Genomic DNA, 14,854 nt, shown 5'->3' on the forward strand with positions numbered 1-14,854 from the left:
AAGCCTAGAACGGGCACACCTGCCCTTGGCCAGAACAGCACTGACACACACCTGCTCTGATTTATTTGGGGAAGGGGTCAAGTTTCAGATGTTTCTTCTTATTGATTGTGTTGCAATGTATTCTGACCTCCCACTCCCATCTCTTAGCTTCCTCCATCCCTATCAACACCTGGTCCCCTTCCCAGATTCATAGCTGTTGATCTGGTTTGGGACAATGAATTCGACCATGATCTGGGGCTTGATGGGGTCCTAAGTGGGAACCCAGCTGAAGCAGCAGGTTTCTCCTCTGTGAGTGTCTGCCTGCTGACGTGTTCCCATGCAATCCCCCTGAGGGCCTCTGCCACTACAGCTGCTATGAGCCTGTAGCTGGGATGTGTTTGAGGTGGCTGTGACTTCTGGAGATGCTGGCATTTCTCAGCATCCCTCCCATTGCCTCCCCAGTACTTCCTGGTTGTGGGTCGAGCTGTGAGCTCTCAGCTGACTACTCCATGTCTGCCTGCCACGATAGACTCTTAGCCCTCAGAGCCACAGGCTCAAACGACTCTCCCTTCTCTAAGTCACCTTCTAGAAAGTCACCAAGTCACCTTGGTCATGGTGTTCACACAGCAATAGAAAAGTAGCTAAGACAAATACAGTTGTTGAATATGAACTAGTAGAAATTCTCCTGCCTCAGCCTCCCAAGTGTTGGCAGCATCCAGCAGCCACTAATTTCTTACCCCCACTGAAACTATTTTGTCGAAATATCTTGTGGAAGCAGCTTGGAAACTGGCCTTGGAAAACCCTGGTTCAGAATAAGCCTGAACCCCACACCCTACTCATCCCATGCTCCCAAACCTGTGATGTGTACAGACACCCTACCTCTGTCTGCCTGAGGGACACTGGCTCAGGGATATCCAAATGCATTAACTCCCGCCCAGCAGTAAGTACTATCACTCCCCCCATGGCCTGGAGACCCGCTCACCACTTCTTCCCAAGCCTCATGGGGCTCGTTATAAACTCAAACTGGAGGAGACGAGAAGCACATTTTTAGGGGAAATGGTTATCAGGTAGCAGATGAGGTCCGCCTGTGAAAGGGGCCATTGCCTGAACTTTGAGGAGATGTGGGTAAACGTGGTTGATAACAAGGGAAGCAAGCAGCCCAGATGCTGAGTGAGCGGGAAGGAGCAGCAGAACACTTGGGAAATAGCAGCCAGAGCCCGCCAGATGTCGCCTCTGCCCTTGTCGCTCAGGTAGGGCTTCTCAACCCACCACACAGCTTCAGATGAAAGAGAGGGCATAAACCATCTCCCAAACTGGTTTCTAAACCCCAGCTTTTTAATGATTTCCCAATCCCTTCACTTTATCTTAAATGCGTCTTTTCTTGGTGACGAGGTCAAGTTTCCTAAGACATAGCTGTAGGAATAGCACATTTTAGCTGTTTTTTCCACTCAGCTGTGTGGCCTGCATTTCTCCACATTGACCACCAGGGGGAGCTAGAGCTCCTCCCTTTTGTGCACAGGTTGGGGGGAGGGGGGAAGCCCCAGTTATCAAGAAGGAGTCATGGTCTGCGGATGCCTGGGAAACTGTGAAGCATTTTGATCCTCGTGGTGATTATTGAAAACCACATTTTAAATATGACCAAGGTGACTTCTTTTCCCAGGACACAGCTGCAGCTTTCGCTTGGTGGTGGTCTGTGGTGAGGAAACCATTTTATCCAAACCTGAAACTGTGTGTTTCCTTCAGGAACAACTGAAACCAGGGCTAGAAAAGGAAGAGAAGACTTCAAAATCATCAGTCGTTGTACAACTGAGAAGTAATGGTCCACTGTTAGGGTAGAGACCATGTGTCTCGTGTTTCATGTTTCTGGTTGTCTGGTCAAAGGGGAACTCATTTTTAAAAAGTTTGCCGACTCTCAATGCTGACCTTTCAGAGACATCACCCTGACCACTGAACAACCCAAATGGGATCCACAGAGCCTAGGCTTTCCTCCTCCCTACATATTTTGGAACAGGAACCCCTGTGTAACCTGGCTGGCCTTGAACTTGAAATTTCCCCGCCTTTTCCTCCACGGTGCTGAGTTTGCAGGTACGTGACACCACACCTAGCTCATCAGGGCCACTTTGGGCACATGGACCATGAAGTGACTGAGGATCTGTCCCCATGTTTATTCAGGCTGCTCTCTGCGCTCTGGGTCTTGACTCTTCTTTGCTGTCCAAGGCTTGTGTCAAAACATGCCTTCTCCAAAGATCATTTTATGATTCCCACTTGGCCCTGGTCAAAGTTGTCATTTACCTCCTTCCTCAGACCGCTCATATGTCCGCACTCGTCCCTAACCACAACACACTAGAGATCTGGTCATGTCCCCCTCCCTCACTATGGCTTTTCCTCCTCCATTAGAGCCCAGCAACTCTGATGATTTCCCCTCTCAGCACTGAGTGCCAATGCCCTCAGCAAACAGTCATTGCTGCTGCTTTGTAGAGAATTCTAAGGCAGAGAGGCCAAGACATAGGTCTAAGCCCCCAGACACAGAGAACAGAATCAGAATGGTGAGCGCAGGCCATCTGGCTGCAGAGACTGATCCCCCAAGCCACTGACTCATGCTAAGTCTTCCAGAGAAGCAATAAACACTTGCTGACTTGGACAGACGTCTCGAGACTAGTGTTTGAGCTTTGTTTTTATGGGACTTTCTTTCCACCGCCATCCACAACAATCATACGAGCCCCAAGCCACCCTGTAACTCACAAAGGGCAGGTCGCATAACACACTTACTAGATCCAGATATATTCATGGCTTTACATTCTTCTATGTTGGCCTCGCTGTTAAAATAGATCCTTATTTTTCCGCTGTGGGCTGTGTTGTCGAAGGTAATCTAGAGGCAGAAATGGAGAGGTTATAGTCCAACGGGAGGTGGGAACTTTCCGGTCAACCACTCAGGAAAGTCAGCAGCCCCAGGATGGAACCCTGATACAGAGATCATAGCAATGGAAATGTCCCCAGTGCATGGGTTCTGCTCTAGCAGCTGTCGCTGTGAAGGCCTTAGGCAGCCCGAGGATATTTCAGCTAACAATTCGCACTCCATCACTGAGTCACGTCAGAGGAAAGCTGCTCACAGCCTTCATTCAGCCTGCTTTCTTATACAGCCCAGGACCACCTGCCCAGAGACGGTGCTGCCCACAGTGGGAGGGGCTTTCCTACATCAATCAGCCGTCAAGAAAAAACTCTCCCCTGAGGTCCTCTTGTGGACACTCCCTCAGGTCACCATGGACTGTGTCAAGCTGACAGCTGAAGCCAACTAGGAGAATTCCTTCACAATTTTCTTTTAGTGGTAAGAACTGCAGGGTAAAGGGTTTCTGTAGGTGCCAGGGATTTGAACTCACATCCTCACGGGAGTCACCTTCCCAGTCCAGGAAAACGGTTTTAGGGAGTTGGAAAGGCCTGGCTCCATCTTTACATGAAACAGTCTCTAGATGAGACCAGTGCAGCAGACTTCAGGTTTATCTTCTTCTACAGAAGCCATAGGGAACAAACCAGACGGAGGTCACCGTAAGACAAAAGACACTTGCCGTGTTCCGAAAGCTGTAGCAGTCTGGTACCTCTCGGGAGTGAATTGCCTGTAGGTCAATTCCTCTGAGGGCAAAGGAGATATCAACTTGCACCAGCCTGAATAAGTAAGAAGCATATCCGTCAGTGTAACGATGCTAATGTCCACCCCTGGCCTCCTCTCCTGGGGACTGAGACCTCATGTTGTGTTTACCGGTAAAAATCCAGCCTGAAGAAAGCAGTCTGTGTCCAGCCCTCAGGTTCCTTGTCCAGCACTTGGAGATCTAGGTGAATGCAGTCTAGAGCAAAGACAGACCGGGAATGGTCACTTCCGGCAAGAACGTGATGCTTAGGTGCATACGGCAGCCTTGTTAGGAGAAGAGGGACCCTCTGAACATCTCAAAACATCTGCCAGAAAATATCAAACCATTACAACATGGAGCACAGTAACCCTTCAGTGGAGAAGCTGGCAGGGGCCACTTTTAGCCAGGGACCGTGATAACATTGGCAGTCTCAGGAAGAAGCAGGCTTCAGATGCCCTCTGCTACAATACCCTGGGAAGGACCCAACACCCGTGTGACATTCCTTCCCCAGATGCATAACCTCGACCAGTTGTGAGGAAAGAGAAGATGTTCTTTTCTTTGGAACATAGTAATCAGAAAAGCATGGGTGGCAAGTACCACCAATTCTACATTCTTAAAGCACACACTGTGTGCTCACCTACTCTTCTACATTCTTAAAGCACACACTGTGTGCTCACCTACATTCTTAACAGAGCAGCTCCAAGTGACTGCATGGTGAGCTGGGACGTTTTTTGTCAAGCAGTCTCCTAAGGGAAGGAATGATAATCACCAACCTCAAGTCGCCTTTGAAGACCACTGCATATTTTATAAACGATAGAGCGGTATAGCAGTGCAAACCCTTGGTTCCAGCCCTTGGGAAGTGGAGGCAGAGGATACATGGTTAAGAGCACATACTGCAGAATTTTAAGATGTTCGAAGAGACAGACCAAAACAGCGCTCCCTTCCCATCACCAGGAACGTGTGGTTTCCTGAGCCAAAGCCTTGGGCGGCAACTGTGGAAACCGACAGCCCGGGCCAGAGAGAGCCTGCTCCTCTGAGTTCCACTGAGTTGCCAGCACACAGAAGCCATTTTGCTCATCACAGAAAATGACAAAGTCACATGACAAGACGGTCACTGCTGTTACCTGTCTCAATGTCACTGTCAATATTCAGGGTCTCGTTAGGAGAAATCATGGCGCCTGTCTTGTAGTGCTGCTTACAGAATTTCAAGCCAGTTCCGTTGTCTTCATTCTCTCCATAACCAAGAGTTGCCAGGGAAATGTTCTTTAGATGACGATACTGTTTTTATAAAAACACAGTTAAATAAACACATGAGTTCTTAAAAACCACAAGTCCTACCATATGGAATACAACTGTAGCTACTTCTATTGCTTATACAATGCCTTTGGGGGGACCCCTGTCCAGTTCAACACTGCATACGGTTATTTTCTTCAGTTGAACAGGGACACACTGCCTCATCGAACGCCACACCAAAGCAACACCCTGAGGGATACTCGCAACCTCCTCCCAGCCGAAACCAAGATCTTACTCGTCTCTCAGACTGTGTCTCACACTGAGGTTCCTAGGCTCTACCCTGTGAGCCCTACTGGCCTCCAGGCAGTTGCCAGAGCTTGACAAGACACACTGTAGTGTTTAAAAGTAGGACATTTAGAACACTCGCCTGCTTCATAGCAAAGAAGATGCTCTCATAGGCATCCTCTTGAGTGTATACGCTGCAGCTATAATCATCTTCATCAACTCCGGAAAATCCTTTCAAGAACAGATGCTTAAAAGCAAGAGTGTTATCTTCTTTGAAAGCCACCACCAGCTGGTTGCCTAAGCCAAAGCGAACAAGCTGCAAAAGAAAACACAGGAATGTGGTTTTTGCCATTTACCAGGGAAAGAAAATGGCTGCTGCTGATTGTTATCAATTCTTATCAATTCTCATCGCTAAGCATCTGAGGAAAAATATCCATTCCTTGATTTACACATTAAGAGCAACACTGTTAAAAAAAAAAAAAAAAAAAAAAAAAAAAACAAGCCTGAAAGAGAATCGCCCATTGCATTGGATCAACAGGACTTAGCATCCCAGAGAACGATGCTGGGACATGCCAGGACCTTGAGCTGAAGAAACAGCCCTAAGGTTTCTCCCACCCTGTCTGTCCTGAGACTTTCTCTGGGGTTCCTTAGCCTGACAGAAGTGCCTCAGACAGACAGGACTGTCACGTGCTTCTCTGTCTCAGCAAGCAGGGAAGAAGAAATGACAGTTGACACCACACCCAGTACTTTGCTCCTGGATATTTTCTGTCCTCTAGGGTGTCTTCCCCCTTAAAAATCACTTGCTGGTGGGGATAGTGACCATTCCTGCAATACCAACATGCAGGGAGCAAAGGAAGAAGGATTGCCGTGAGTTCAAGGCCAGTTAGGTTATATAATGAGACCCTGCCTCAACATCCCCCTCCCCAAATCATCTATTTGCTGACATAAAGTCAAATACTCAAAGACTCTCTTCATCAAGAGCTACAGCTTTCCCCTTAGACTCCATCAATAGGAAAAACAGCTATCGCCACAGGTTCATAAGAAGCCAGGAAGCTGCACATGTTATGCCCATGCACACGCTACCACACAGGCATGATCCCTCTTCACACACATTGTGCATATGTGCACATGCCTGCAGAGCAAGCCTTCATCCCTGCACTCTGTCACATAGAGCACGCTCTCATTCAAAACTACACACACACACACACACACACAGACATATTACACATATATCACAGGCTTGATCCCCCTCTCATGCATACACACACGCACACACACACAAACACGTGCACATGCCTGCAGTGCACACCTTCATCCCTGCACTCTGTCACATAGAGCACGCTCTCATTCAAAACTACACACACACACACACACACAGACATATTACACATATATCACAGGCTTGATCCCCCTCTCATGCATACACACACGCACACACACACAAACACGTGCACATGCCTGCAGTGCACACCTTCACCCCTGCACTCTGTCACATAGAGCACACTCTCATTCAAAACTACACACACACAGAGGCTTGACCCCCCCCCATGCATACACATACACACATCACACAGGCTTGATCCCCCTCTCGTGCATACACACACACACACACACGTGTACACATGCATGCCTGCAGTGCACGTCTTTTCCCCTGTACTCTGTCCCACATAGCGTGCTCTCAATCAAGGCTCCACACACAAACACATTGACACACAGGCGGCTGTGGTAAAGGAAACCTCAGCAAGCTTCTCTCTCACACACCTTCCCCACTTCCCCAAGCAGTCTTACAAACCAAGACTGCAATGTTTCCTCGCAGTGACGATTCCACTGAATCATCATGGAACCTTGAGCTGTGTCTCGTGTGTGAAATCAGGAAAGTGGACTGGGTGACCCCAACTGTCATATCTGGTGTTCCTCAGCATGTTATATACACACAACGATGTATAAATCATGAGACTGACAAAATCGGCATAAGGACTTCCCAGTGGCTTACAGTTTTAACTTTTGTATTTTGTCTGGTTGGGTTTTTAGTATGTCTTGGTGAATCCAGTCAGTGCTGAATATGAGAATGTGCGTTGATTTTTAAAGACTGGATAGTTAACAGCAAGAGTCCCCGTGTTTTCATCAACTGCCATAGCCCCCCTCCATCACTGACAGGTGCATTTACAGTACCCCGTCCACCACTACAACCAGCCCTTGTTATCACCATGCTACTGCCTCAGCCCACACTTTACACTGATGTTAACCGCATTAGCCTTCATGAAATGGCCCCCAGCCTCATAGCTAGAATGGAAGTCGAGCTTGGCTCCAAAGCTCTTTATTACACTGCATAAACAAAGCCTTTCCACTGAAAACTTTAAAAGGTCTCTGGGACACTTCTCATAGGAGCGGATTTAGTGCTAGACTTTTCAGAATTATAGAAGCAACCATTGCTTGAGCATGTCTACAGATGATACGCTTTAATAACTTAATGTCATCACACCAAATTCCTCAAATACCAATGATTAAACAATCATCAGAAACACAGCTATTCTAAGAAAACCATCAGAGAAGATACCCCAAGCCTATTCCAACCTGTTCTGAAAATCAAGCAACCTAAAAGCCAAATTCTCCAGCTAAATGATGATTTTCAATACTGACATCCCTTGCAAGGGATGTCAGCAAGGGTTGGGTTGTTTTCTAAAAGCTAAAACTATAAACTAGGGAAGCAACACACAGGAGTGTTTGAAGATTTGAAAGAGGCCAGCTATCTCCGGACAGCCTGAGCAGTAGCCCCTTGGATAAAACTCTTTAATCATCATGTATAGAATGGTTCTTCCCCAAGCTGGAGTGGAGCGAGAGAGAGGTTGTCCAAGGTGCTGAGTAATGACTCATCACAGAGTACCAAGCATTGTGATTTAAAAAAAAAAATGTATAATGACTTCATGTAATTCACCAATTAAACTAGACTCCATGAGGAGGAGGCTTTGTTTGTTTGTTTGTTTACATAGCACTATTGAGTCAGAAGGGGAATGGGTAACAGTTGGACGGTGACCCACCTGTCACCATCAAACAGAGTCACCTGATGAATGTAGCACCATTGCACACATCTATCACCTGATGTCCGGCCATATAGTCAGGCACGACATCTGGAAAGTGTCTAAGGGTCTGAATGCTGTTCTTCCTGATACTAGGACCTGCTTATCCTCTCAGTCACTTTGCCACGCACTTACAGCAAAGGCTGCCACCTGACTCTAGACACGGGGCTGTGAGACCCTCCCTTCCCACCCTCGTAGTGAAGTCGAAGGCACACAAAGTGTCTGAGGAAGGAACTGACAAACTGATCGCAAATGGGGCACATGATTTGTTGTTATTGACAGCCACGGCCTTATTTAAACTTAAAGCCATCAACATGGTTCTGAGATGAAGAGACTGTGACCCTGTGATGCTTGCCTGGGGCCACTTCTATCTGGGAGGAAGAACAGGTATTTTTCCCAATTCTCTAACTAAATGCCAACATTTGCCATGAATAAGATATAGCACACACACATACACACACACACACACACACATACACACACACACACAGACACACACACTGAAATACTCATTCAATGTCTGGCAAAGCTGGAATAAAAGTCCTCATTATAAAATCAGCGTAGGAGAAAGCATACTATGCCCAGTAAAAGCAAGATGGCACTCTAACTGTTGTACAGGATAGAAAGACTGGAACTCAGGAAAGAAGACAGACACCTCCCCTGAGATCATAAGTCATCGCCGAACACAGAGCTAGCTTCTTTTTTTCTTTCTAAAATGTTTCCTACTCTGAAAACCTGAGTCTCTGTGCTCTTCAGACTTACTGGATTAGGAAGAGACAGGGAATGAGGAAGCAGGAAAGGTGGGATGATGTAAGGAGAAGTGACCAAGCCATCCACAACTAGATAGATAGATAGGTAGATAGATAGATAGATAGATAGATAGATAGATAGATAGATAGATAGATAGAATGAGGCCACACAGGAATAGGACTGAGGCAGGAGTAGGTTGTAACTTATAGGATTATATTAGTAGAGAAACAGAAATCCACACAAAGAGCAAATTACCAGTTCCCAGAATCTGTTTATTATTAAAAGTTAAATTAAGTGATGAAGATAGCAAAGCAGAGTGAGGGACATTACACAATGGGGGAGCGAGTCTTCAAATCACACCTGCAGAGTGAAGAGGAAGAACCACTCTGGGCAGAGAGGTACAAACGTAACTGAGAAACATCAGGTTGGCCTGGCTAGCGTCTGGACAGGAGGCAGTAGATGAAACCTCCCTGGACAGAGGGTGAGGAAGATGCTGGGAATCCATGAATTCTGGACTATAAACTCATAGTTGTCTTCTGGGAAAAGAAGCACTCTTCAGAACTTCCTGAGCAGTGGTTTGTGAATTGCTTGCCTCGTGAGTCTGATGGTCTTGGTTCAATCCCCAGAACCTGTGTAAAATGCTGGGCATAGGAGGATGTGTGTGTGGAATCCCTGTGATAGCAAAATGGGAGAAACGAGGGAATTCCCCTAGCTTGATGGCTACCCTAACAATCCTGCTACCCTAACAATCCTGCTGAAGCTCCAGGCCTAGAAGAGACCCTGTCTCAGGACCCCCGAGGAATGACACTCAAGATGACCTCTGATGTCCGTGTGCACTCACCCACAGTAGAATTCCTGAGCAGGAGGGGAATGAAGTGAACACTTTCCTAAGAAAGAGCAGTAGGATTGGACTGCAGTTAGAGTTACGAGCACTGGCTGCTCTTCCAGAGGACCCAGGCTCAGGTTCATCCCACAAGCAACCACATGGTAGCAATCAACTTCTGCAACTCCAGTCCCAGGGAATCTGACACCTTCTCCTAGACCCCGGAGGCACTGCACACATGTGGCATCCAGACGAATCACTCAAACATATAAAATAACAAAATAAAAGTAAGATGATAACAGCATTTGAAGAGACATGGACTTGTTCAAGATGAACTTTGAAGCAGTCTGGCCCACTGGCCTGTCTTCCTACCTTCAAACCTAGAAGACAAAGCCTGTATCCAGCACAAGGTACCAAAAGAGAACAAGATGGTTTTGGAGACTGGCTGGGCTCAAACCCCAGCTCTGCATGACACCAAATTATTTAACCCTTTTGTCCCAGTTTCTTCGTCCATGAAAAGGGGATTCTAACCGAGCTCAATTCACAGGGTTGCAGAAAGGATAAACTGAGTAACCATGCCTAAGACCCTCCTTGCGGTTGCCGTGGCAACCATTAACCTGTGAGTTAGCAGCAGCAGAATAGGTAACTACAGTGTGCCTCAACTCAGTGCCCTGCAAATGAGATGTTCTTCTGTGTTTGAAATCGGAGATAAGTGTGGATGGAAAGATGGCTCAGTGGCTAAAAGCACTGGCTGCTTTGGCAGAGGACCAGAGTTTGGTTCACAGCACCCACACTGGGCAGCTCACAACCAGGTTTAATTCCCACTCTGGGAGATCTGACGCCCTCTCTGGTCTATCCAGGTATTGCACTCATATGTGTATACTCACAAACGTGTAAATAAAAATTAAAACAAATCTAAATCAGAGATAAGAAACTACGCTGGGGGAATGCTGAGAAGGGGAAAAGCATAAGCAGGTAACATTTTGAAGAGGAATGTTAATGTGATTCAATAGTAACCAGACCAAAAAAAACTAAGTTAAGATGGCAATGATTTTTTTATGCCTACGGCAGTTACAATTTTAACAACAGTACTAGATTAAAACATCAAAGTTTAAGCAAGATAGAAAACTGGTAAATAATCAACTAATAATCTTTGCCTTTTAAGAAACAATGAAGAAGACTCTAATTTATAGGTCACCAAAACTAAACTTGAAAACCAAGAGTGGAAATGGGCAAGCGATGCATGCTATTAACCACACCCCTGCATCCTGGGCGTGCAGGGTCTTACGTCTTCTGAAGCGACTGCTTGCCTTTCTCTCTTTTAATTACTTTTATGTTGTTTTATTATATTAATGCATTTGAATGTTTTGCCTGTACACCACATGTATACCTCATGTCTACAGAATCCAGAAGATGGCATCAGATACTCTAGGTCTGGAGTTATCAGTATGAGCCACGGTGTGTGCTGGGAACTGAGCTCAGGTCTCCGGATGGCAGTGTTCCTAGCCTCAGAGCCTGTGTGACTTGCTTTTCTGAATGAACTGGGACAGAAATCATCCAACCTGAAGACTCCTGAACAAACTCAGAGTCAAGTTGCAGCTGTAACCACAGCCGAGGCCCTCTCATTTCCACATGGAAGCATTCCTTACATTTTTAATGTTGTATTTCAGAAAAATCATCCTTTTGGATTGATGGTCCCAATAGATTACGTATATTAGAGCTAAAGACTCCAAATCAGTACTGTTTTTTTTTTTCAGACATGTATGTTCAACTGTAGTCACCTCAGGAGAAGTCACCCACAGATGAGGTCAAAGCCACAGCTCAACAGCTGGATGACAGCGCTGACGGCCGTTCCAGTTCTGGTGATAACCGATCTGCAGGATGACCTTAGATCAAGGTCCAATGCAACGCTCAGACATTCTTGATAGTGCCTGTAGTTAGCACTTACACGGGGGCACAACGCTTCTGATTAAGGAAACAGCATTTTCTATGTCTGAAGACTTTCAAAAACATATTAAATACTGTAAGATGGATTCTTGAGAACTCCTTGGCAGCCTGTGGACCTCGCATGGATTGGGGTGAGAAGATTAAGAAACCCCCTCTACATGGATCTTCTTTTATCTGTTTTTTACAGCTCCGGTGGAGATGTGGCCTCATGAACTCTTACTGAAACCAGGTCTTTTGAACTGAACTTCGGCCTGCTCTCTGCCTTCTGCCCGCCGAGGAGACTTAATTTCAGTCTCATGAACTTCAGCGTGAGTCTTGCAGATAAACAAGCAAGGACAGAACAGGTGGAGATGGTTGGATCTTGGGGAAGGGAGGAGTCATTGTGTGAGTTACCTGTGTGGTTACCATGACTATCTTCAGAATCTGCAAGCCCAGCTTCCATGGGATCTGACGTCTGGCTCTGTATTTCTCACAGGGGCTCATGAAGTAGAACTTCAGGTCCTCCCTCAGACGCTCTTCCTTCACCTCAGAATCAAGAGATGCCATCGCGCTTCTGCCACAGAAGACAGTTTTTAAACACCCAGGAACAGCCTGTTTCTCCCAGTCTCCTGGCCTACACTTCCTGGTCACAGATGTCACCTGTTCCCAGACACAGAACTCTCAGACCGGTGACCTCTTGTCTCGGGAAATCCAAAGGGGCCTCCACTCCTTTGTAACCTGCCTTTGTAGGTAACAACCCATCTCACTCAAAATGCCTGTTGTCAGAATCAAAAGCTTTGCCTGGCATTTCCTGCGTCTTACTGTACAGTATCTCCTGTTGTAAAGAGTGTGGGTGGACGGGTTGGGAGAAGAGTGTGAAAATGTAAGTTTCTGTGTGTGAGAGTGTGCTATTCCAAAAACAACAAAAGGGAAATCAATCATGACACTTTGGGTTTGAAATGACTGGCATTTTATATAAATCGACAGAATTAAATCGTTAAGGATTTAGAAAATCTTCGTCCTATAACTCTGAGAAGAATTATGTCCCCCATTTATGGATAAATACCAATGATTACAAGATTCCAGAAGAGAGAGTGGCGAGGAATGGGTATGATAGTAATACATTATATACATGAACAAAATTGTCTAAGAATAAATATTTAATGCCAGAATATAAACCGCTTGAGAGAGGTAGGATAGCAGCTCTCTGCTTTCGCCCAGCTATATTCTTGTCAACTTGGCTCGTCAACTCCAAACTGATGGCTGGACATGTGATCATCAAGGCCAGAGACAACCAATGAGAGGTGGCCGTGGAACCATGACCATAGCTGATGAGACACATGTTTCGTAGCTAAGTCTTCAAGGTGAGGAGTACAAAATATGCTGGGCACATAGAAATTATTAACACTAAAAACATGAATTTTACTAAGAGATAATGTAGTATAGAACATGTACAATAGAAAATTAATCTAAATTTTATATATAGCATAATAGAACAATGCAAAAGGTATATTTAGCAGTAGAATGTCATCAGCATAATCATGACTGAACTGTTGTGATATAGTTCTCCTGTTGGGACAGAGTTGACACAGATCAGAGGTCATAGAGTAAACAGGTGGGCTGTGCTGTGAGCTTGGCCTTCCTATTTAAATAATACCCTATACAACTATGATCTGGGCTGTCTACCTGGACTAAAACTTTAAAAGAAGCTGAAAGACATGATAGGGTGGGTATGAACTTCACGGTGGGCGTGAGCACTCAGAAGACAACTGCACCGAGCCAGTTCTCTCCTTCCACCTCTGTGTGGGGCTGAACTCCGGTCTCCAGCTCCCACAGCAATTACCTTTACCTACGGAGCCATCTTGCTCACCCTGGTTTTCTGTTTCTAAATTGATTTTTTTTTTGTTGTTGTTGTTTTCGTTTTTCAAGACAGGGTTTCTCTGTAGCTTTGGAGCTTGTCCTAGAACTAGCTCTTGCAGACCAAGCTGGTCTCAAATTCATAGAAATCTGCCTGCCTCTGCCTCCCGAGTGCTGGGATTAAAGGCATGTGCCACCACCACCTGACTATGATGTCATTTCTAAGATTGGTACACTAGGTTAGCTAGAACCGTCCTACCAGAAATTTTAAAAGGAGATAAGAAATGAAGGAAGAAGAAGGAAGATAGGAAGGGAGGGATAGAGAAAGGAAGGGAGGGAGGGAGAGGGGGGAGAGGGGGAAAGGGGGGAAGGTTAAAAGAAAAGTGAAGGGAGAGAAGATGAGAGGGAGAGGGAGGTAGCTGGGGTCTCTGCTGCTGTGAAGAAACTCCATGACCATGACGTGAGCTGGGGAAGAAAGGGTTTATTCAGCTTATCCTTCCACATTGCCCTTAACCACTGAAGGAAGTCAGGACAGGAACTCAAACAGGGCAGGAACCTGGAGACAGGAGTTGGTGCAGGGGCCATGGAGGGGTGCTGCTTACTGGCTTGTTTTCCTGGCTTGCTCAGCTGCTTTCTTTTTCCAGGTTCACCAGTCTAGGGATGGCACTACCCACAAAGATCTGGGCCCGTCCCCACAGATCACTAAGGAGAAAATTTCCTGCAGCTCGGTCTAATGGAGGTACGTCCTCAACTGAGTCTCCTTCCTCTCTGATGACTCTAGCTTGTGTCAAGTTGACAGAAAACCAGCCAGGACAGAGAAAGACATGGAGAAAATAGTTCCTACTGAAGAAGGTCCATGCTGCTCCGTAAAGACTGGAGGGTCTAACAGTAGGCAGCTCCCGGGCTATCTCACCTGTGTCTACAGCTGTTGCCAAATGCCACTCACACACTCTGGGACTGTGTGTGTGTGTGTGTGTGTGTGTGTGTGTGTGTGTGTTACCCTGAGCCGGCAGCAGATTCTCCTCTCTTGCAGATATGTACCCCAAAGCCCTTCCCTCTCAGGAAGAAGGCTGAGAAAGCACTCCTAAGGCTACCCCGCAGACCAGACTCACTCCAGGTCCTATTTCCTAAGAAAGGGGAAATGAAAACACAGCCACATCCCCAGACATACTAGCCATAAACCAGAGCAGTGGGACTTAAACCTAGATGACTGTGGTACTTCAGAGTGCTGGGTTGCTTGAGTCTGGAGGTTCTGAACTGGAGCTTCCCTCTGTGTCCTGAGATACACAGTGGATGAGCCT

General features: G+C 46.3%; 1 protein-coding gene across 2 annotated transcripts in view; it reads right to left on the reverse strand.

Annotated features, from left to right (window-relative positions):
* Mcoln2 (mucolipin TRP cation channel 2) overlaps window positions 1-14,854 on the reverse strand; it is a 40,954-nt gene that overhangs the window by 15,479 nt on the left and 10,621 nt on the right. For both annotated transcript variants that reach the window (XM_041652495.1, XM_041652503.1), the window contains exons 2-7: window positions 12,111-12,270; window positions 5,263-5,436; window positions 4,727-4,880; window positions 3,734-3,818; window positions 3,543-3,639; window positions 2,749-2,848 (exon numbers count right to left, since the gene is read on the reverse strand). In XM_041652495.1, coding sequence (XP_041508429.1) covers window positions 2,749-2,848; window positions 3,543-3,639; window positions 3,734-3,818; window positions 4,727-4,880; window positions 5,263-5,436; window positions 12,111-12,270 — 770 coding nt within the window. The remainder of the gene's footprint in view (window positions 1-2,748; window positions 2,849-3,542; window positions 3,640-3,733; window positions 3,819-4,726; window positions 4,881-5,262; window positions 5,437-12,110; window positions 12,271-14,854) is intronic.

Source organism: Microtus oregoni, unplaced genomic scaffold (genome assembly GCF_018167655.1).
Source record: "Microtus oregoni isolate MIOR12 unplaced genomic scaffold, Mior012 000000F_ref0000247, whole genome shotgun sequence".
NCBI lineage: Eukaryota > Metazoa > Chordata > Mammalia > Rodentia > Cricetidae > Microtus > Microtus oregoni.